At 41.9% G+C, this 22,480-nt stretch overlaps 2 protein-coding genes across 2 annotated transcripts; one reads left to right on the plus strand and one right to left on the minus strand.

Moving 5' to 3' along the window:
* Positions 1–207: 207 nt before the first annotated feature.
* LOC117466045 (elastase-1-like) lies at positions 208–3,390 on the minus strand. The gene is made up of 8 exons (XM_034109172.2): positions 3,240–3,390; positions 3,062–3,156; positions 2,769–2,875; positions 2,541–2,669; positions 1,292–1,428; positions 909–1,054; positions 345–494; positions 208–262 (listed from the first exon to the last, which is right to left on the minus strand). Exons 1-8 carry the CDS (start codon positions 3,271–3,273, stop codon positions 251–253), a joined length of 810 nt encoding a protein of 269 aa, XP_033965063.1. The 5' UTR covers positions 3,274–3,390; the 3' UTR covers positions 208–250.
* A 1,602-nt stretch (positions 3,391–4,992) lies between these two features.
* On the plus strand, positions 4,993–15,302 carry LOC117466044 (Golgi reassembly-stacking protein 1-like). Its single transcript, XM_034109171.2, has 9 exons — positions 4,993–5,216; positions 5,936–6,016; positions 11,479–11,682; positions 11,974–12,060; positions 12,145–12,275; positions 12,584–12,719; positions 12,804–12,921; positions 13,001–13,123; positions 14,059–15,302. The coding sequence occupies exons 1-9, from the start codon at positions 5,151–5,153 to the stop codon at positions 14,313–14,315; spliced, it is 1,203 nt and encodes a 400-aa protein (XP_033965062.1). The 5' UTR covers positions 4,993–5,150; the 3' UTR covers positions 14,316–15,302.
* The last annotated feature ends 7,178 nt before the right edge of the window (positions 15,303–22,480 follow it).

The raw sequence follows: 22,480 nt of genomic DNA on the forward strand, positions 1-22,480 counted from the left end.
ACACTGTGCAACTTCAACCCAAACACGATCGATCAAAATATGTGTAAGATAGTTTTTGGCCAATGGGGTTACAGACTTGGAGGTCAGATGAACTTTAACCTTTGGCAAAGTACATGGCATCATGTCTGAACATGGACCACTACCGCCATCTTGTCACTATAATAAGAACTACAAGCCACCCTCTATTATATATGAAACACACATGACTGAGATGCAAGTTGATTTTATTTCAAATGTTCCATTGTTCAGCCTATTGGATCACCTGGAAAAAAACAAAACAAACAAAAGTCAGGAAATTGAAATATGCAGATATGGATATGTATTAGATATACCAGGAGGCTCACTGAGTAGATCCAGTCCTGGAAGGAAGACACTCTGGTGAAGACCGTGGGTTTGGTCAATTGATTGCACATGCCAATTGGACCGTAGCTGACGACACCGTGGACCTTCCAGGATCCATCAATGTAGCAGCTCAGGGGCCCGCCAGAGTCGCCCTGGGACAACGAGAAGAGAGGGGCCAATGTGGAGACCATGCAGTGAGAGGTAGTATATACGAGGAATCTGCTAAAGCTGTGCAGATATTAATTCTGAAGTAAACATTGAATACTGCTTTCTATTCCTCCATCTTGTGACTGTGTAACTCCCTCTCTTGGATATCAGCATGTGAAGGACACTGCTCAGGAACTAGCTGATGCTCTGTATGTGATGACTCCTTCCATTCTGGAGAGGATCACAGATACATGGATCCTGATGTTGACGCTCAAGCTGGGGACAAGTAATATTTCTCTAACAGTATACAAATGTACACAAATATTCAGAGGGTTGTGCAGGACAGACAGTACTTTATCTGCCCCTTAATTATACAGCGGTCTTGTATTTATGGATACCAAATATCCAAAGATGTGTACCTGGCAGCCTGATACGACTCCATCTCCTCCAGCACACACCATGGTCTTCAAGGCGTTGCTGCCCCACCATTCATGCGTGGAGCATATTGAATGCTCCACCACTACGAGGGGGGCCACCTGCAGGTTGTTAGGGACGCTCCCTACATCTGTAAACAAAGAAAGTGTGTGAAGATTTCTTTAAAGGTCACATATTATGCAGAATCCTGTGTGTGTGTGTGTGTGTGTGTGTGTGTGTGTGTGTGTGTGTGTGTGTGTGTGTGTGTGTGTGTGTGTGTGTGTGTGTGTGTGTGTGTGTGTGTGTGTGTGTGTGTGTGTGTGTGTGTGTGTGTGTGTGTGTGTGTGTGTGTGTGTGTGTGTGTGTGTGTGTGTGTGTGTGTCCTCACGGTCCAGGAGTCCCCAGCCGGTGATGTAACAGGTGAACCCGTGAGGAAGCATCTGATCCGGGTAGGGAAGATCAGCGATGGCCACGTAGCCGTTATCATACACAGGGGAAGCCAACCTCAGGAGAGCAATGTCATTTCTAATAGAGAAAATAAAAAAATGGAATAAGTTATAGTCTGTTTGCCAGCTCACAGAGTTTTATTGAGAACCTGGAAATGCTGTGTACCCCCGACTATCATGTTTCCATCTACTTGTGCAAGGCATTTCAAAGCACTACATGAGGGAAAGTGGTAATACCAGTTGGTTTGTAGCCATAAAAGTGAAAGCATAGGATGCCTTAACCCAGTGCTTCTCAAAGTGTGGTCCGCGGACCACTGGTGGTCCGTGAGTGCCCCCTAGTGGTCCGTGAGTATATAGGTAACATTTCACATTTGAAATAAATAAATACATTTAAGTTTTCCGCACTCTCGCGGGAATATCTCCGCAATGGAGCGAGCTTAAGTTTCACTTTCGATTGCATGATATAGCCCAGCGCAACACCTTCATCACACATGTTGCCACTTGTTTGTACCGTTTTCAGGCGATTTGTAATCTGTTCTAGAAAAACGATGTGATTTTGGATATTTGTGGAGTTAGGTGGTCCGCGAGTGTTTTTTTATTGGTTAAGTGTCCTTGGTATGAAAAAGTTTGAGAAACACTGCCTTAACCCTGTAACTATCCCCTTGGGCCTTTACTGTCAATGAAAGTGTGCTTTGAGTGGTGACACTAAGACAGGGGTGTCAAACTAAATTTCATCGCGGGCCACATCAGCTTTATGGTTGCACTCAAAGGGCCGGTTATAACTTTAAGACTATATAAAAATACATATATAAATATTTAATATATATAAACGTATGTATTATATGACATTATTGCCTCTGCATTGGATTATTATGGGATAGGGTAATAACTTCATAATTAACTACATCTGAAAGCAGAAGTCTAGGGCAAATAATTGGAAGTCTCTTCAGTGAGAATGTCACAAAATGATTTTTTTGTATGCAAAGAAATTCTGAACAAAATTCATATTTGAGATGCATTGTAGGACATGTAGTTTATGGGCAACGTGTACATCGGCATGTAACCATATACTAAACGTATTATATTCTTTCAGAGCTCTTGTGGGGCCGCATAAAATGAAGTCGCGGGCCGGATTTGGCCCCCGGGCCTTGAGTTTGACACCCCTGCACTAAGACAACTTGCTCTCTTTACCCTTTGGCAAGGTCTTCATTCCAGTCTGGATGGACAGCAATCATATCCACCCGGCTGAACTGCTCACTGCCGTCGTACTCGTACAGGTTGTACTCCCCCACCACCACACGGTACGCACTAACATCCATGCTGATTGAAAAAAATCAAAGACACACTGTGTTTAGTTACAAGCAGACACTGGGGATCAGCAGGACAGGAGGGGCATTGATTGGATGTATGAGAGCAAACCTGAGGATACAGTGAGCTGCAGTCATGATGTAGAAAGGATCAATGATAGTGCCTCCACACATGTGGTAGTATGAGCCCTCGTTGTATGAATCATACTGGAGAGAAGCCTGAGAGAAAACAGAGAATAACATACAGCTGATACCAACAAGACAATGTTGTATCAGAAATCTATCAGCATAATGAGGTCGAGCAGATTCAAAGGAAGCCTATTTACCCAAAGGATATAAATAAAAAATACTAGCGTCACATTACATTAAATCTGTATAAATAATGTTTTAAAATAGTGCTCATACCTGCCATCTCCAGGTGTTTGGTCTGGCGTCATTGCCTCCTACGACCCTCTCATTGTGCACGTTATGGTTGAACGGTGTTTCAGCACGAATCAGCCCTTTGGTGCGCACGTGAGATTGGAGACAGAACGGTTAAATGTGCACAAAACTGCACTGAAGATATGTTTTGGGGAAAACTTACCAATGCAGAACAGGAAAGCCACAAGACGAATCATGTTGGAGCTCTGACAACCGATACCGCTTACCTTCACCTATTTATATCAGTTTGGGACTGGATGACCTCCAGGAGCTATTAGGTAACCACCTGCCAACTCAGCACAACATGTGGATGAATCCTAATCAAATGTATAATTTTCTTATGGTGAGGCAAACACTTCAGCAACCCTATACATCTCTTAAAATCTATAGGTCTATTTATAAATATATTTGGTTATATATTCATTTTAATGGCACTTTTATTCATTTAGGAATTTTTTTTAAACAACATTTCATTATGGTGGGAAAAGAGCAGGTGCGTTCACACGCAGCCAAATTCAACTATCAGCTCTTACAAACATTTTCCTAGAGATAACTAAAGCAGGTCAATAACCATGGGAAGGATAACATGCTAAATGTAGTATACCTGCTGTTAATTCTCTGTTTCATTGCAACTTTATGGAAGCTATGGAGCTTAACTGAAGGTCGCCTAAAGCCAGTGGTGTAATGTAGTGTTTACTCAAGTAATTCAAAGTAGCTCCACTTTTACCAGCTGTGAGATTATTGCAGCAAAAGGAATAATTGAGAACGATTCCTGAATGGGACATTAAGCAGAGTAGGTGCTTTTACTTTTGGTATTTTAATCCTCCTATTGTGTTCGTCCGTCCCCCGTCCCCCCCCTTACTTTGGTGTTCGCGGTCAAATTTGACCGGTCCTGTTTTAACGGCTATTACATTAATACAAAACACATTAATCATCACCAAATGTCATTTAACACCCTTTAAAACTATTGTATCAGACTACATGTGAAACACTGCAGTAAATATACAAAGAACAGACACTATGAACATGTATTGTGTGTGCCAGGTGTGATCCATGTGGGGGGATGGGCTATAGGCTATATAGTAGGCTATATTTTGATGCCAAAACTTTAAGTACGTTTTTGAATGCAGGACTTCTACTTGTAACTGAGTATTTTCACACTGTTTTCTACTTCTAGGCCTACTTAAGTAAAATATCCGAGTACTTCTTCCACCACTGGGTAAAGCTAGTGATGAGTTAAAATATATACAAATAGGTTTTGTTTTCGTCACATTATACACAATATCAAGCTTCAAACGTCCCATATAATTTCGTAATATTCATGTATTACGTACAACGTCACAAAGCTTGTACGTAATACTCAATTACTTCTACTTGTAACTGAGTATTTTCACACTGTTTTCTACTTCTAGGCCTACTTAAGTAAAATATCCGAGTACTTCTTCCACCACTGGGTAAAGCTAGTGATGAGTTAAAATATATACAAATAGGCTTTGTTTTCGTCACATTATACACAATATCAAGCTTCAAACGTCCCATATAATTTCGTAATATTCATGTATTACGTACAACGTCACAAAGCTTGTACGTAATACTCAATTACTTCTACTTGTAACTGAGTATTTTCACACTGTTTTCTACTTCTAGGCCTACTTAAGTAACATATTCGAGTACTTCTTCCACCACTGGGTAAAGCTAGTGATGAGTTAAAATATATAAAAATAGGCTTTGTTTTCGTCACATTATACACAATATCAAGCTTCAAACATCCCATATAATTTCGTAATATTCATGAATTACGTACAACGTCACATTTCCATGACTTCTACGCCAGTGTTGTCTGTTGCCCAGCAACCATGTAGAACACCCAGTCAAGGACGGCTAATCGAGCTCCAGCTCAGTACAAGTTCGATTTCTCTGGCATCGTTATTTATTAGCTTTGCCTAGCTCTCTGAGGCTGCTGTCAACCTGCGTTTTGCGCTAAGCTAGCTGTAAACATTTGTCTCCGCCAGTAATGACTTCTAACACATCTCTACCTCAGTGACTGTGTTTGTATTACTAACTGTTGAAGACGATGGGGGTGCCGCAGAGCTCGTTTCTGTCGGATGGAGGAACTTCTAGTGGATATCATGTTCATGGGGTACGTAGTGCAAGGTTATAAACAACACTCACTTTTTAAGCCACTTTAAGCTAACTGGCTATGCTATTGTTCCTGGTTGTTGTTTTTTTTTATCTATGAAGACACACAGTTGCACAATGTATTAAGATATTCTGTGTAGTAACTTCAACTGCGGGTAGCTTTAATGGTGTCCGCCCATGATGAGGTGGCTTTTGGCTCACAACCAATCTGTTTAGGTTCGCGAGAGACTGCTTTGTTTTAGTACTAGCTGCCATGTGTAAAGTAACTAAGTACATTTAATCACTATACAATTTCGAGGTACTTGAGTATTTCAATGTTTTACTACTTTATACATCTACCCCACTATAATTCAGAGGAAAATTGTTTACTTTTACTCCACTACCAGTACCTTAGTTACTTTGCAGATTTGGTTTAATGATGATCAGACTTTAGTTCCACCTGGAGTACATTCACAAGCTACCCTGAAAATCATTCAAACTAGCCTTTACCAGCTTTGAGAACACTTTGATGATCAATCATTATGACCAAAACATGATCATTGCATAATGAGTACTTCTACTTTTGGTACTTTGATTTTTAGTGATCGCAGGACTTTTCTTACTTAACAGAGTATTCATACGCTGCTACTTCTTATTTGACTGAAGTACACGATCTGAGTACTTCTTCCACCTCTGCCCTTTACTGTGAAATCAAGCAAATGTCTTTGGTGTGTTTTTCAGCTTCAAGAGGACTCTCCAGCTCTGAGGGCCGGTCTGGAGCCTTTCTTTGACTTCATTCTCTCCATAGGGAATACCCGACTCGTGAGTCATCTTTAAGTGAAGTAGCATTTGGTTTGGCATGTCCACTCCCCAAGTGTAAACATATTATCTAAATGCAAATAATTGAATCGATGGAGCTTATGTGATACCTGTTTTAATTGCTCAGCGTAAAGTACATTTACTTAATTACTGAAGTATATCAAAGTACTTGTGCTTTACCTGAGTATTTGGGATTGTATGCAACTTTAGGAGCTGTGTCCACATCGTGTATTTCTGCCAGAAAAAGGTGCCGTGTGGACACAGACTAGTGCTGCACGATGCTTGCTCAAATGTGAATCACGATTTTCCTCCATAAGAATTGAGATCACGATTCTCACACGATTCTCACACGATTCTCATCGTTTCAATGGAAATATTTAATGCACTCTTACTCTTTGACGTCACGTGAGTACAATGAATTTAAACAGACAACATTTGTCTCTCTTGTAACAAAAACATAACTTTGTCTTTAGTCTGTAGTTGCTGAATACTGAACAAACATTACTACATTCAAAATGTGGAACCTGGAGCCAACTATTGTGGCTTTAAACAGACACCATCAAAGTGCTGGACTTAAATCCAAGTCTCAGTTTCTTGTAGCAAAAACATAGAGTCACTAAAATGAATTTGACAGCCAACTACTGTGGCTTTAAACAAAGTGCTCTACTTAAACTCAAGTCTCTCTGGTAACAAAACATACAGTAGCTAAAATAAAGATATTGCTGCTGCCTGAGTGCTGAACATAACACATAGAATTTTTGCAGCTTTATAATAATAAAATGTAAACTTTGCAGTAGCACCTGTCCACAGTGACGGGACACCCAACTACTGTACAACAACACCAACCTGTTTGTTACAGGGAGGAATGCACTTCAGTTACTCAGAATACCTCACCACAGTGCTGAATATAAAAACAAAACAGTCACAGCTTTAGAATAATAATATAAAAAAAAGCCTAGCCGGCTAGCACCCAGTTCAACTACTGCACTTAAAGGTTCTTGTACTGAAAAAAACATAAACTTAAACAAAGTGCTAGACTCCACTGAGTAGTAATGTCACTGAATCAAAAGGATTAACTTAAATACTGCAGTCAGTACTGAATATAAAAACGGAACAGAACATAAAGTTACAGCTTCAGAATAAATGTAGATAAAGCCTAGCTGCCTAGCTACTAGCACAGTCCATCTACTGCATTTTAAGATTCTTGGCTAAGAACACCAACATGTCAACATTCTCATTTTCATCGGTGTTGTTGTCATTGTCCTCGACCTCCTCGTCACTCATTTCTGTTTTTCCTGTACTACTAGTAACTCTCGTCACTCTTTGCTAATCAGTGCTAATGCTAACGCTTCTGTAAACATACTGCCGGCTCCTGCCCTCACGTGCTGCAGTCAGTGAGTGTTGCCAGCAGTGGCGGTTCTAGAACATTTTACATGGGGGGGGCAAAGGGGAGGCAAGAGGTCATGCCAGGGTGGCATAGGAGGGCGGACAGTACGTGGTATTTTATACTGTATATAACCTATTTATTGTTAATTCATGCCCTAAGACAAGTGTTCTTAATTCACAAGAGAAACAAGGTGTTCAGACAAACAATCGGGTGCCCTTTGAGTCCCCCAAGCTTACCTCAACCATTTTAAATGAAAGGAAACTACAAAATGTATTTTAAAGCAATGTAAAATTAAAAATATATATTTTGTTTTAAAAAAAATTGGTTGTCTTCGACAGACATATTTGCATGTCCTCACTAAGCATTATTACATATTAATTTAATATTAAACAAATCAAAATGGCCAATTATCCCAAAATGTTGCTGCTAATATAATCATATGCTTGTCAACTTTAACTGAACAAAAATCAATTCTGAAAAAATACTTGAATTATCTATGAAATTGCAATATTGTCCCTCAGTTTGTTTCAACCCCGTCACGCCACACCATTTACCTCCTATTAAAATAATGGATCAGTCCATGTGTGATCTGCAGGGAGGGTCAGTCCATGTGTGATCTGCATGGAGGGCATTACATCACACAAGTGTCAGTTTCTTCTCTTACCCTATATTCCAGTTTTTGTATTTTCAGATTAAGATTGACAAGCTCAACATTTCAACTATGTTGTATGAATTAATAATAGTAAATAATTAATAGTTTTGCAAAATATTACAATTTTGTAATGTCCTTGACCTCCATGTGGTGCCATATCTTAGCTAAACAAGGCCTCATGCCTACTTTTTGTAAAAAACTTCAACCATGTTACATTTTTTCAAGGAAATTCCTAGTAATTATTTATATGTTGTGCCTGAGGTGGGAACATGTAAGTAGTCCACTACCAGATGTTATGACCAAACATTTTGGTTTCATTTTTCAAAGATATAAAGACCCAAAAGGCACCCGATTCAGAGAATACTCAGAATTCTGCATACTGTAAGTACTTAATTATAATTAAGTACACAAATGACATCACCCATCTCTTCAGAGAGCTACAGGTGACCTGTGCAGCAACACATTTCAATCAACATGTGTCAATACTAAGAGCTGCTAGATTGAGCTGCTGTGATGGAATATGTAAGGAGAATAAGAACATACCATGTGGTCCAGCTGGAGTCTCCTCTGCCTCCTGATCCCTGCCTCTGGCCCTCTCTCTGACACTTCATCTTTATTCCTCACATACATTTCTTCTTCTTCACTAATGTCTTCATCTCCTCCTCTTCCTCCTGCTCTGACCCTCCTGGTCTCTTCATCTCCTCCTCTTCCTCCTGGTCTCTTCATCTCCTCCTCTTCCTCCTGCTCTGACCCTCCTGGTCTCTTTATCTCCTCCTCTTCCTCCTGCTCTGACCCTCCTGGTCTCTTCATCTCCTCCTCTTCCTCCTGCTCTGACCCTCCTGGTCTCTTCATCTCTCTTTTCCTTTTCCTCTTTCTGTTCGTCCTGATCACTTCTCATATGTCTTTTTGTTGTTGTTGAATCACTCCTATACTCTGGCCTGCAAGGGTCTACTTGTGAAAAGCACTGGTACAAATGCTTGTATAACTTTACACGTTAGGCCCATGTAGCTAATATGTAGCATATCATAAATATAACATCAGAAAGTATTGATCAAGCGCACACAGGCAGCTGTGTTTGGATCCAGTTTTTACGGTAAAGGATGTATCCTGGTTTCATTGATCTGACCTCATGGCTGTGATGTGTAGTTTACGTGGATTTAGTAGGAGGCTACCGGGTAGTTTAACAAAGTGATCGATCTCCCAGCTAACGCTGTCTGCGTAGTATTTTGTAACGTAACGCCCCAAACAGCGGCCATCTGTTAAACGCTATCGATTCAAACGGCAGCGTTTTATTAATATTTAGTTTCAAACTCTCGTCCTTAGTAAAAACAAGACTAGTGGAAAGGGAAGTGCTCCCAGGGGAAGCTGATCCATAGGTGCTGGGACAGCTCGCTCCCTCTCTGCAGCGGTGTGAGCCGTGGTCTGTGTGAACGCCGCTCCGCAGTTTAATGCAGGGCCGTAGCTGCGTTTTTAACGGGCCTAAAATGATATTTAAAATGATTCACTTTTAACTAATGTAATGCTTGTTTCGTTGCTTGAGAAGCTTGTGGAAATAGTGTAGGTTTGTTTTAGTACAGTTTTAGGGAAACAAAAATTAGGGGGGCAGCTGGGGGGGCAAGGCTCTACAGTGGGGGGGGGCAGCTGCCCCCCCTTGCCCCCCCGTAGATCCGCCCCTGGTTGCCAGGTATACTTATTATAAGCCACATTGGGCTTATCTTTCTGTAAAGTTGCTTGGTAGTAAGTAATAATGGATGTTGCGGTTGTGAGCTTGTAGACCCGACATGTATAGGTTTAAAGTGCTCATGTTCTTTTGCGCTTGTTTTCATAGACCTGGTTGCTTATTCCTTCCGCAAAACTGGCAACACTAGTGGCTGCAGCGTTAACACGGCATGAGAGGAGGAGAGACAGACAGAACACTACCATTTGGATGCGATCATGGTACTTTAATGTTAAATGTATAGAGTATATTTGCTTTACATCGTTTAAGTATGATTGACATTGCAAGTTGGTATTATTCAGAAGCAAAATAATAAAAAAATAATAATAAAAAAAAATCAGCATGACGTCATAGGATCGATGGCATAGGTGTCTGAATCGAGATCACGATATTTTTTCGATTAATCGTGCAGCCCTAACACAGACCCTCAGTTTCTAGGTACTTTGCAGGATGCAATTCTTCATGACGATTGTAATTTGAATGTTTTTAAAAAGAACGTAATGAAACCTTGTTAAGGAAATGTGTCTTCTTCTTAAAGGTCCCATGTCATGGCCATTTCCACTGATCATAGTTCCATCGTTGAGGTCGACTAGAATAGATTTATACGGTGCAATTTTCCAAACTCACATTGGTTTCTCACAGCATCTCTGTAAAGTCTGTGTGTTCACTCTCTCCACTAAACGGCTCGTTGCAGCTCTTGCCCCCCCCTCCCTGTGAGCCCAGTGTGCTCCGATTGGTCGGGACGTTGTGACTCGCGCTGAGCTCCGTGGAGGTGTGATTTCCTTGTTTAGTGATACACAGCGAAACACAGCCAAACTCACCCTGAGCACACACAAAGTCACAGCCGAAGTAAAAACAATAAGTGTGGCTTGATATTGAGTAAGAAGAAGGTTGATAGACGCTGTGAGAACGGGTCTGCAGAGAGAATGTCGCCGCGATCCCAACTGTCTGTTATCAGCCTGCAGCCAGGGAGGAGAGATCAGCAGAGCTGCCTGCACTGAGTGTGCGAGGAAGTCCGTGGATTGGTCAATTTGGACCAATCAGCGGGGGCTTAACGTAACGGCTCCGCGGATTGGTCCATTTCATTCCGGGGACGACATGACATCATCATGTCCCCGGAAGAATCAAATGGACAGTGACGTGTCTCCAACGAGGCGTTTTGGGGAGATATTTTCTGTGTTAGAGTTTTACTCGCTACAGGGTGTACTTTGAGGGTTTTGACTCTGCAGACCGTTTACATGCATACAAACCTTCATAACAACAAGGGGACGGGCGATAACCGGAAAAGCATGACATGTCACCTTTAAGCTAAATACATTTCTTTTAAAAGCCATTTAGCAGGAAGTGGACATCACAAATGTGAAAACAGGGCTGTTTTACTGACCTCATGGAAAGAGGAAGGACAGAGATGCTACAAACATGATGATCATATATAATATGATGCATCGCTGAAGATATACCTACCAACCAGTATTTAAGGAAGTTCAAATGAGCACAATCTTACACATCTACAGCTGCAAAATGCCTGATATCAAAATAGTTGATGAACAGATATAAAAGCCTGCACCAAGCAAAGTGCAACAATCACAGCAGAAAAGTGACATTATACTCTGCTAAAATCTCCTTCCATGTTGTCTTCACACGAGACCCGGCCCAGCCTCTCCACACCGTCGAGGCTGCAGTCGTTAACATGTCTCTTGTTTCTTCAGAACAAAGAGAGCGACCTGCTGAAAGACCTTCTGAAGGCCAATATGGAGAAAGCGGTCAAACTGGAAGTGTACAACTCTAAAAGCCAGCGGGTGAGGGAACTGGAAGTCACTCCCAGTAACATGTGGGGGGGGCAGGGTCTGCTGGGGGCCAGTGTTCGCTTCTGCAGCTTCGAAGGAGCCAATGAGAACGTTTGGCACGTCTTGGTGAGTCGAGTCCATCCGGGCTATTCTTTAACTTGCTTTGTTTTACTCTGATGCAAAAACAGGTTGGCTTTGAGGAAGAAGCCAGCGTTTTCTTTTAAGTGAGAATCAAACAAGTTGAATGTTTCAGATCTACTTTATTCGTTGTACAAGACTAGCTAGGGTTTCCTAACCATTCAATAGAATACCTAGATATTTAGTACCAGCAAATCGACATCTGTTTTTGTGTATAACAGTATATCTTAAGTCATAATCAAGACAGTGGTTTCAAGTAAACATGCATCTTTGTTTCAGGATGTGGAAACCAACTCTCCGGCAGCCTTGGCCGGCCTTATTGCTTACGATGACTTCATCGTAGGAGCTGACCAGGTGTTGCAAGACGTGAGCTCTATTCCAATACATGGATATAATGAAGTGCTACCAAAACAGGGCATGATGTTAAATCCCTTTGTGTTCGTGTTGCAGTCGGAGGATTTCTTCTCTTTGATTGAGGCCAACGAGGGGAAGCCTCTGAAGCTGCTGCTGTACAACACTCAGACGGACAACTGCAGGGAGGTGGTGGTGACTCCCAATGGAGCGTGGGGAGGAGAGGGGAGGTGAGGCTTCTTAACATCTGCATCATTTATTATCATGTCACCCATATCGATTAGATTAGCTTCGATTCCTTTATTGTCACTACACAGAGTACAGCGAAATTCAAAGCATTCCCGATCCCACATAACAGACGGTATAAGTATCATTTTGACAATACAAACTAAAAACGTTGAATATATAAAGTGACTATAAATTGTACCTATGATACATTGAACAGTACGCTTACAAAACACATTACCATACAATTATACTCTATTTACAGGCGTAACACACATTCGTAGTCATACCCTTGTTTTGTGTTGTATTCTAGCTTAGGCTGTGGCATTGGCTACGGCTACCTGCACAGAATCCCCAGTCGTCTTCCTCCTCCAGAGAGCACACACGTTGAGCCGTCCACGCTGATGGACAGCAGTGAAGAGCTGACAGCAACAAGCCAACCCACAGAGGTGCGGGTTATCCCATATTTCTAATATTAAATCCTCTTTGGGAGAGAAGTTTCCTCGTCTAAAACACATGTCCTCTGCTCTCAGGTGCCTTCAGAGGATGCTCAAATCCCTTTAAGTGTCGGTGAAATAGATTTGAATCAGGAGGAAGCAGCTGTGCAGGACTTGTTTGTTCCGTCGGCCTCTCAGCCAGCTGTGGACTTCGGTGAGCAGATCTCATTCTAAGAAAAGATCGTTTGATTTCTGTCTGATGTCTGACGCAGAATAAAATGTATGGATTGCAGATGTGTCCACCATACGCGATTCGATGACGCAAGACTTGTTAGACATGGTTTCCAACGATGACGTCACCCAGAGCTCCATGATTGTTAATTATGGAGATAAATCTGTTGATCAGTGCAGCTTTGGTAAGTACCGCTACTTTCGACATTAGCGCTCCAACACATTGTACGTGACATCTGTGGGACATCTCTAAGCAGGTTGACCAATCATAACAGAGCCGACCAGCTAACCAATCAGAGCAGACTGGGCTCTGGTTTCAGACAGAGGGTGAAAAGAGGTGCTGCAGCACAGGCAGTGTGAGAACAATAAAGAGCTGTTTGAACATTAAAGCATGGAGACATGTAGAGACACACATACTGATATACACCTGAACACCAGCAGGAGAGGACTCTTTAAAGTAGAGACACTACATACTGATATACACCTGAACATCAGCAGGAGAGGACTCTTTAAAGTAGAGACACTACACACTGATATACACCTGAACATCAGCAGGAGAGGACTCTTTAAAGTAGAGACACTACATACTGATATACACCTGAACATCAGCAGGAGAGGACTCTTTAAAGTAGAGACACTACACACTGATATACACCTGAACATCAGCAGGAGAGGACTCTTTAAAGTAGAGACACTACATACTGATATACACCTGAACATCAGCAGGAGAGGACTCTTTAAAGTAGAGACACTACATACTGATATACACCTGAACATCAGCAGGAGAGGACTCTTTAAAGTAGAGACACTACATACTGATATACACCTGAACATCAGCAGGAGAGGACTCTTTAAAGTAGAGACACTGCATACTGATATACACCTGAACATCAGCAGGAGAGGACTCTTTAAAGTAGAGACACTACACACTGATATACACCTGAACATCAGCAGGAGAGGACTCTTTAAAGTAGAGAAACTACATACTGATATACACCTGAACATCAGCAGGAGAGGACTCTTTAAAGTAGAGACACTACATACTGATATGAACCTGCAATAGTGCTCCTTTTAAGATGGACCTTATCTTTTACAATTCCTTATTCATCTTTTTTTCCAGATGCCTCATCTGTTGACCAAATACCCTCCTCTCCCGAGAGAGAAGCAGACATCCAGGCGAGCGAGCAGGAGGGAGTCACTGACCCGATCACTGCCATTTCTCCCAGCGTTGACGTGGATAACCCCACAGAAATCCCCTCGGAGATCCTGAGTGACGGCAGCATCCCAGAGGTGAAGGACCTCAGTCCTGAGCCCGTGACCTCAGCAGATTCTGTGGAGGACGAGGAGACTTCAGAGACAGCAGCGTCTGACAGTTAGGGAGAGTTTAAGCACATATCATATCATGTCTGCTGCTAGTTAGAAGAGTTGTAGCGCACACTAGGACACAGAAAGCTTCCCTTATGATTGTAAGTTGCATCACTGGAACTATTTTCTTTAACGTTTTTGATATCCAGGTGCCATTGCTGCATGTTGAATTGCATATTTTAGAAAAGATAGTACTTGAAAGATGGTTAAAACAGTATGAATGTACCGTACTTTTCGGACTATAAGACGCGACTTTTTTCCCCATTTTTGTTGTACAACTAACGGCCACTAGGGAACCTCCTAAATCTATGGATCTTACAGGTCAAATTAACCACCTTTAACACTATGGGCTCTAGGACCGGTCCGCGCCCGCCACCTCTAAGCGGCGGGCTCCAGCAGGAAAGCTGGAGGCCGGAAAAGAGTGAGACAGGTAGCGCGCCAAAGTAAAAGTGGAACCGAGAGACAGAACGAGAGCAAGACAGACGGACAATTTAGCTGCTGCGCTTTATAGTCCGAAAAGTACAGTACTCTTTAATTTAGACTCAAGCAGGATGAAGCCTTGGATGCTGTTAAAAGTCGTCCCTAGTTTGCACAAAAAACCCCAAAGGTGAGTCATGTTTAGTTTGGTTGCTCTCACCGTTGTCCTCTACTGTTATGAAACACTGTTGTAAAAAAGAGAGTTTGAGGTGTAGTTCAGACGGATCCATCATGTGGTTTTATTTGTTTTATATATTGGTATTTGGTTGTGGATGGTTTTATTTTCCCGTGCACATGAGAAACATTTTAATCTCAGGCATTTTCCATTTAAGCCTCTTTGCCTTACGTCGCATGTTAAAAACCCGCCTTTCTAATATCTCAGTGTAAATGAAGGAGCTATGTTCGACGCAGCTCTGATTGGTTTCTGTTCGTCCCCTTTTTAAAGATTTTAATTAAACTATGTTTCTGATTTGTATGGATGGACACGAATATTCAAGTATTTATAAAAAGAAAATGATCAAAGATGAACGTGCCGGAGTCTAATTGATGTCTTGTTTGTTATTTTAGATCATGATTACTTACATAATGTGTATATTCTATTTAGTAATTATTGTAGATGTGTCACTTCCTGCTTTATACCAGCAGGTGTCAGCAAACTCCTCATTATAGATCCCAACCTTCAGTTTTATACCAGTCAGCTGCGAAATGTGTGAAATGTAAGTCGATTTTTTTAAATCAAATTCTCAAAAATGAATGGTGACATGAAGCTGTAGTGTTTTTGAAAAAAGCACATCTCTATGAACTCTTCATGGATATCATTATTTGATCTGTAGCCGAACAGAAGCAGCTTGAGGGAAACTTAACACGCAAGCCTAATTTTTAAATATTAAAACCAGCCTATTGCTGCATATATTTAGCTTTTGCTATATATAGGACATGCTGGGTTGGGGTAGACCTAGCACCAGGTGGAGGGATTATATCTCTTCGCTGGCCTGGGAGCGCCTTGGGACCCCCCAGTCAGAGCTGGTGGATGTGGCCAGGGAAAGGAACGTGTGGGGCTCTCTGCTGGAACTGCTACCCCCGCGACCCGACCACGGATAAGCGGGAGAACATGGATGGATGCTGGGTTGGAAAAGCTTTCATTAAAATAAAATTAGAAGCAAATGGGCGGCATAACATCTGAAATCTAGAGATATTCCTAATTATAAAAGGTTGTGATATATAGACCTGACCTACAGTTAATTTATTCTCGCTATTATAATATCTCCCCTTCCTGACCATGGTTCTGACACGTGGCCTATATGCATGATACATCACACACAAGGTATTCTCAATGATTTTTTTATTTATTCTACATCAAAATCGGGTGAGACCTAGAAAATGCAACCCAAGAACAAGAAAGAACTAAGCAGGGAAGCTACAGTAGGAGAGGGGGAATACGCCTCAATTATTAACCAGGGCCCTCAGTGGAAGGGGGGGGGGGGGCGGGCATGAAGGGAGAGTAAAGCCTGTGTGGGGGAAGAGTGAGATGCACTTATCCACCAGAGAGTGAGGCGTCCTTAAGGAACCCCTTCTTCTGCACTGCACACCTGTATGCTCAGAAACGATGGATTTTATTCAAGGGGTGAAAATGTAGCCTTCAAATTGAAATGTGTAGCAGAACGATAGCTTCTTAAATCAACACACATTAAGGATTGTATTTATAAGAAGCATACTCAGCAGCTTAGTAGCGTTGCCATTGCCTTCATACTGACATTTAGCAGAAGAATCGCTTTTTAAATCCACCCAGTACATGTTTTTTGATTGTTCTCAGGTTGTATTCCCTCCATGTTGGGTTCGCAGCTTTATTTAAAGAAACAGCCCGAGGCCAGCAGCTGCATGCCAGGAGGAACCAAGAGGTGAGGCTCAAAGGGGGCCACCTCTGGAGGAACATGCCATGCCTTCATCTCCCTCCCTTTCTGGGGCGTTTCAAAGGATAGTGTGACGCAGGTGAACCCACTTGTCAGCTTCGCTTTATCTCAACCCCTGAGAGGCTGGGCTCAGCATAGTGGCCGCTGCTCCGCCTGGCGTTGCAGCGTGACACATCGTGAAATCGAAGAAGTACGGAGAAATAGAGGAAGGGGTTGGAGAGAGAGAGAAATGAGAGAGTAATTGTTTCACCCACAGTGGTCTCACATCCGTAGGCCTACATGAACATGCGATTTCTCTGCAGGGTTGACTGTGTCTCGGTTAGATTGGAGAGTGATAAAATCCACATATTGTTTCTCATTGTGCCACCTTCTAAATATCTCGGGGCAATGTAATCTTGATCTGGAAGTGGCACATTCACAGTGTGCACACCACAGCATAATGTGCAGGTCGTAATTACATCCATTCATGCAGGAAGACGATCACTCTGGGCCTGAAATCATTCGGAGTTTTTTTTTAATCTACTGCAGTTATTATCGACTGCCTGTATGTTTGCTCCCAGTAAATATTGTTCTTTTTCTTCATCCATTTGCTCTTTATTTATTGATGCTGTAGCCTGAAGTGCTGTTCGTAGGCTTTCCTTCCTGACTTGATGATGAAATGGGTAGCAGGCGTTTTCAAAAACAAACCAATATGACCATTTAAATTCATACTTGGTCAAGTGTATGGAAAAGCTGTGGTTGTGGTTAAAGAGGAACTCGTGTTGAGATGGGAAGTTGTAACTGGGCTTTGCTGTCACGGTCTGGTTTATTTTAAATAACTAGCATAGTTTGACATTTACTGTTGATGCTGACCGCTTTCCGAGTTGGTTTTGTGGTGGTATAACATCACATACTTGTCAGAAAAGCAAAGTAGTGTTTTATGCAATGTTATTCTCACAGAAAAAATGGACGAGGATAAGATTTTCAATAGTTTGTTGCGGCTTGTCTATCATGAAGTTTGTTATTATTTTTGCCGTGATATTTGTCTTGGCCAGGGGCGATGTGATTGGATAGCTCACAGGAGGGCTATTTCATTATTAAAAAATATGTATCTTACTGGATAGGCATCACTTTTGACCTGTTGTTGGAGCTAGATGTGAGTCAGGGAATCACTTAAAGGTAGGGTAGGTAAGAATGGAGAAACCAGCTCGAGTGCGCTAGAATTGGAAACTACGCAGCCGGAAAAAATCTGCCCCTTCCTTCAGACTTCCTCACAGAGCCCCTCCCCCAACACACACGAACGCGCACATGACCAATGAGGGCACGAGATAAGTTTGTGCACAGATGGAAGGCTGACAGGCAGGTAGGCCATCCAGTTACTTTAGCCGGCTCAGATGATTGGTCGTGCTTTTTACAGCGCCACGGCTTCCACAGATGAAATATTTGTATGTATTTATTGTCAAAGCATTTAATGTATTCCTTGCTATCGGGATGTTAAGAGCATTCCATGGAATATAACAAGTGTTTCTGAAGTGAATTACCTACCCTACCTTAGGATTCATCGTCTGAATGCCATGAATGTCTGTATAAAAGGGCATAGCCATCTCTGCAATATTTTCGAGATATTCTAAAGTGTTGGACGCCCTGCCAAACAATGCCACCCTGTTAGCAGCTTGTCATAATATACTACAAATAATCCAGTATTGATTTGATCTAAAAACAGGTCTATCAGTATATTACCTCCATCTCTGTCTGGCATCGATTCTCTCTCTCTCCCTCCCTCCCTCTCTCTCTCTCTCTCCCCCTTTAAAAAGCAGCAACATTTCTTATCCTACGCCTTTGATGTTGCACATTGCTTCCTGGTATCAACAGACCAGCAGATAAAGCAAATAGGATGCAGCAGCCATTAGGAGGGCTAGGAGAGGGTGGCCTGCTTTATTTCCAACACTAATTGCCATTACGCAGGGGTGAGGAGCTGGAGCTGTCAGCCATGTGCTGCTGTCAGGATGACCTGCTAATGTGAAGGCTGCACCGGTAGCTTAACCTGCACACAATGTCTTCACTTTCACAGAATCAGAATTAGAAACGGGTTTATGAAAAATAGAAGACTACACTGTAAAAAATGCTGCTCCAAAAACAAGTTAAACAATAATGAAAACGAGCTGTCTTCACTTGAAATAAGTAAAAAGATCTGCCTATAGAACAAGCGAAAATGTGCTTGGTAAGATGTCTTGAAATAAGAAGGGATATTTAGATCAATCAGATCCTGTAATTAGCCGGAGAACTTATTTTGAACTATATTTGACCAGAATCAGGAAATGTTGTGTTACAAAAGAATCCGCAAATACTCAAAGGTTTTCTGTTTTCTGATGTTAGTTGGTGATTTCCTAATAAATATGTACAGTGGGGCAAAAAGGTATTTAGTCAGCCACCAATTGTGCAAGTTGTCCCACTTAAAAAGATGAGAGGCCTGTCATTTTCCTCCTAGGTACACTTCAACTATGAGACAGAATGAGAAAAAAAATCCAGAAAATCACATTGTCTGATTTTTATTTGCAAATTATGGTGGAAAATAAGTATTTGGTCACCTACAAACAAACAAGATTTCTGTCTCTCACAGACCTGTAACTTCTTCTTTAAGAGCCTCCTCTGTCCTCCACTCGTTAACTGTATTAATGGCACCCGTTTGAACTTGTTATCAGTATAAAAGACACCTGTCCACAACCTCAAACAGTCACACTCCAAACTCCACTATGGCCAAGACCAAAGAGCTGTCAAAGGACACCAGAAACAAAATGGTAGACCTGCACCAGGCTGGGAAGACTGAATCTGCAATAGGTAAGCAGCTTGGTGTGAAGAAATCAACTGTGGGAGCAATTATTAGAAAATGGAAGACATACAAGACCACTGATAATCTCCCTCGATCTGGGGCTCCACCCCAGATCTCACCCCGTGGGGTCAAAGTGATCACAAGACCGTGAGCAAAGATCCCAGAACCACACGGGGGACCGAGTCCATGACCTGCAGAGAGCTGGGACCAAAGTAACAAAGGCTACCATCAGTACCACACTACGCCGCCAGGGACTCAAATCCTGCAGTGCCAGACGTGTCCCCCTGCTTAAAGAGCCTGTGACACGAGTTTCCCCCATCATCCAAACCCATCAATTTGAGTAAATATTGTCCCCTTGAAAACCGTTACTGAACTGATTTTGGATATTTGTACTTTGATAACCATTAATCTGCCTTCAATGTTGACCATTTTCTGGATCTTCTCGCGGATTCTTCAAGTCCCGCCAAATGATGGGTGACGTCATTGCGGGCACAGCGCTCCAGCTGCACCGTTCAGGATCCCAGCATCTGCATGTAAACGCACGACGGCGCACACAGCAGCTGAAGGCTGAAGGATCGGTTTATGTTGTATCTGTTAGAAGTTTAGGAATGAGGTGCGTCAATATGGGTGATAATACAGTCATGTCGCCAGTGGTGGAATGGGACTAAAAATCATCCCGGGACTCTCGACCGGCCCACTTCGGTACCGCTAGTAAATTGTCAACGGGGGGAGTGGGGGATGTGCTAGTGACTTATCCGACCGGCACACTTCGGTACCGGCCCATCGGGATTCGTCCCGATGGGCCAGTCCGCCACTGCACCCAGCCCATGTAAACTGTCAACGGGGGGAGCCTCGCTGCGGGGAAACGGTGGACCTAGTGTCCCGATCGGAGTGGGAATAATAATAATAATCCGTGCATTTTATCCATTAATTTCCCCAACGTTGTGGTAAAAAAACCACACGTTTAATCCACGTTGGTGTACTACAACTACAAAAAGCATCGGTTTGTTTTCTCATCAGGAAATGCAGACTCAAACAAACGATTTTTAATCATCATCCTCACGATCATTTAATGTATCATATGTTCGCCGAATTGACATGAAAGCACTAATAAATGTAGTTTCATCCACTTGAGTTTACAACTACAAAAATAATCGATTTGTTTTTATATCACATCCGACGGGAGGAAATTCAGCAGCTCTCACTCCCGATTTTTAATCCTAATGTAATCATCATCTTCACCACGATCATTTATGTTTATGTCGCCGGATTGACATGAAAGCACTGACAAATATGAATATACTGTAGTCAACTTCATTACAACGTTATTAACGTGCCTAATCTCAGTAATTCACCATTTCTACGCATGACACAACACACTTTGTCCGTGTTTGGCTCTCGAAGCGTTCCCGCATTGACGTCACTTCCGGCTTCCCCCAAAACTTCAAAATGAGTCGAAGGAATTTTCCCCGCGATGTTCGAAATTATTGATATTTATTGGAACGGTATCGCACCTTCTTTTTTAAACTGACGGTTCGAGATTACTAGTAGCCCAATATTTGATTGCACAACAGTTGTTGGGAGGCTGTCACAGGCTCTTTAAGTTAAGTACATGTCCAGGCCCGTCTGAAGCTTTCTAGAGAGCATTTAGATGATCCAGAAGAGGATTGGGAGAATGTCAGATGGTCAGATGAAACCAAAATAGAACTTTTTGGTAAAAACTCAACTAGACGTGTTTGGAGGAGAAAGAATGCTGAGTTGCATCCAAAGAACACCTGCTGTGAAACATGGGGGTGGAAACATCATGCCTTGGGGCTGTGTTTCTGCAAAGGGACCAGGACGACTGATCCGTGTAAAGGAAAGAATGAATGGGGCCATGTATCGAGAGATTTTGAGTGACAACCTCCTTCCATCAGCAAGGGCATTGAAGATGAAACGTGGCTGGGTCTTTCAGCATGACAATGATCCCAAACACACTGCCCGGGCAACGAAGGAGTGGCTTCGTAAGAAGCATTTCAATGTCCTGGAGTGGCCTAGCCAGTCTCCAGATCTCAACCCCATAGAAAATCTTTGGAGGGAGTTGAAAGTCCGTGCTGCCCAGCGACAGCCCCAAAGCATCACTGCTCTAGAAGAGATCTGCATGGAGGAACGGGCCAAAACACCAGCAACAGTGAAAACCTTGTGAAGACTTACAGAAAACGTTTGACCTCTGTCATTGCCAACAAAGGGTAACAAAGTATTGAGATGAACTTTTGTTATTGACCAAATACTTATTTTCCACCATAATTTGCAAATAAATTCTTTAAAAATCAGACAATATGAATTTCTGGATTCTTTCCCCCCATTCTGTCTCTCATAGTTGAGGTGTACCTAGGATGAAAATTACAGGCCTCATCTTTTTAAGTGGGAGAACTTGCACAATTGGTGGCTGACTAAATACTTTTTTGCCCCACTGTATGTTTCATCTGAGATACGACTCAAAATAAGGTGTTTTGACTTAACAAGATGATGCATCGTCTAAGAACAAGACTTGATATCTCACTGCAGTGCTACTTCTGAAGTTATTGTCTTATATCAGGAGTACATATTCTGATAGATATTAGACACAGATACTTGGCAAGAATTTCGAGTTTTTGTTGTATTATATAAAAAAAGTAATGCAAGAATATTACAATTTCACAGAAGTACACATTCAGGTAGATATTAAGTAGCAGCAGTATTTATACAATAAAACAAATGTAGCATTGTACAATGAACATGCGTAACACTAGTACAATTATTATTATTATTGCACATAGTTACGTAAAGATACTTGTTACAGTTATGGAAAAAACCCAGTTATCCAAAGAATTAAAACAATTATTATAACATTAAAATATAGAGGAAAAATAACAGGAAATATGGATATACCAAAACACTGCGTACAGTATAATATGACAAAAATACATTCAAATATGTGCATGAAAAGTGGAAAGCTATTA

This window comes from Pseudochaenichthys georgianus, chromosome 20, assembly GCF_902827115.2.
Source record: "Pseudochaenichthys georgianus chromosome 20, fPseGeo1.2, whole genome shotgun sequence".
Classification (NCBI taxonomy): domain Eukaryota; kingdom Metazoa; phylum Chordata; class Actinopteri; order Perciformes; family Channichthyidae; genus Pseudochaenichthys; species Pseudochaenichthys georgianus.

Excerpts from the sequence above, each read along its gene's own strand:
- LOC117466045 (XM_034109172.2), bottom strand. The coding sequence starts at position 3,273 with ATGATTCGTCTTGTGGCTTTCCTGTTCTGCATTG. Across the intron at positions 2,876-3,061 it reads CAAACACCTGGAGATGGCAG|GCTTCTCTCCAGTATGATTC; the intron begins GTATGAGCACTA and ends GTTTTCTCTCAG. Across the intron at positions 495-908 it reads GAGTCGTATCAGGCTGCCAG|GGCGACTCTGGCGGGCCCCT; the intron begins GTACACATCTTT and ends TCGTTGTCCCAG.
- LOC117466044 (XM_034109171.2), top strand. The coding sequence starts at position 5,151 with ATGGGGGTGCCGCAGAGCTCGTTTCTGTCGGATGGAGGAACTTCTAGT. Across the intron at positions 12,922-13,000 it reads TCAGCCAGCTGTGGACTTCG|ATGTGTCCACCATACGCGAT; the intron begins GTGAGCAGATCT and ends TATGGATTGCAG. Across the intron at positions 13,124-14,058 it reads TGTTGATCAGTGCAGCTTTG|ATGCCTCATCTGTTGACCAA; the intron begins GTAAGTACCGCT and ends CTTTTTTTCCAG.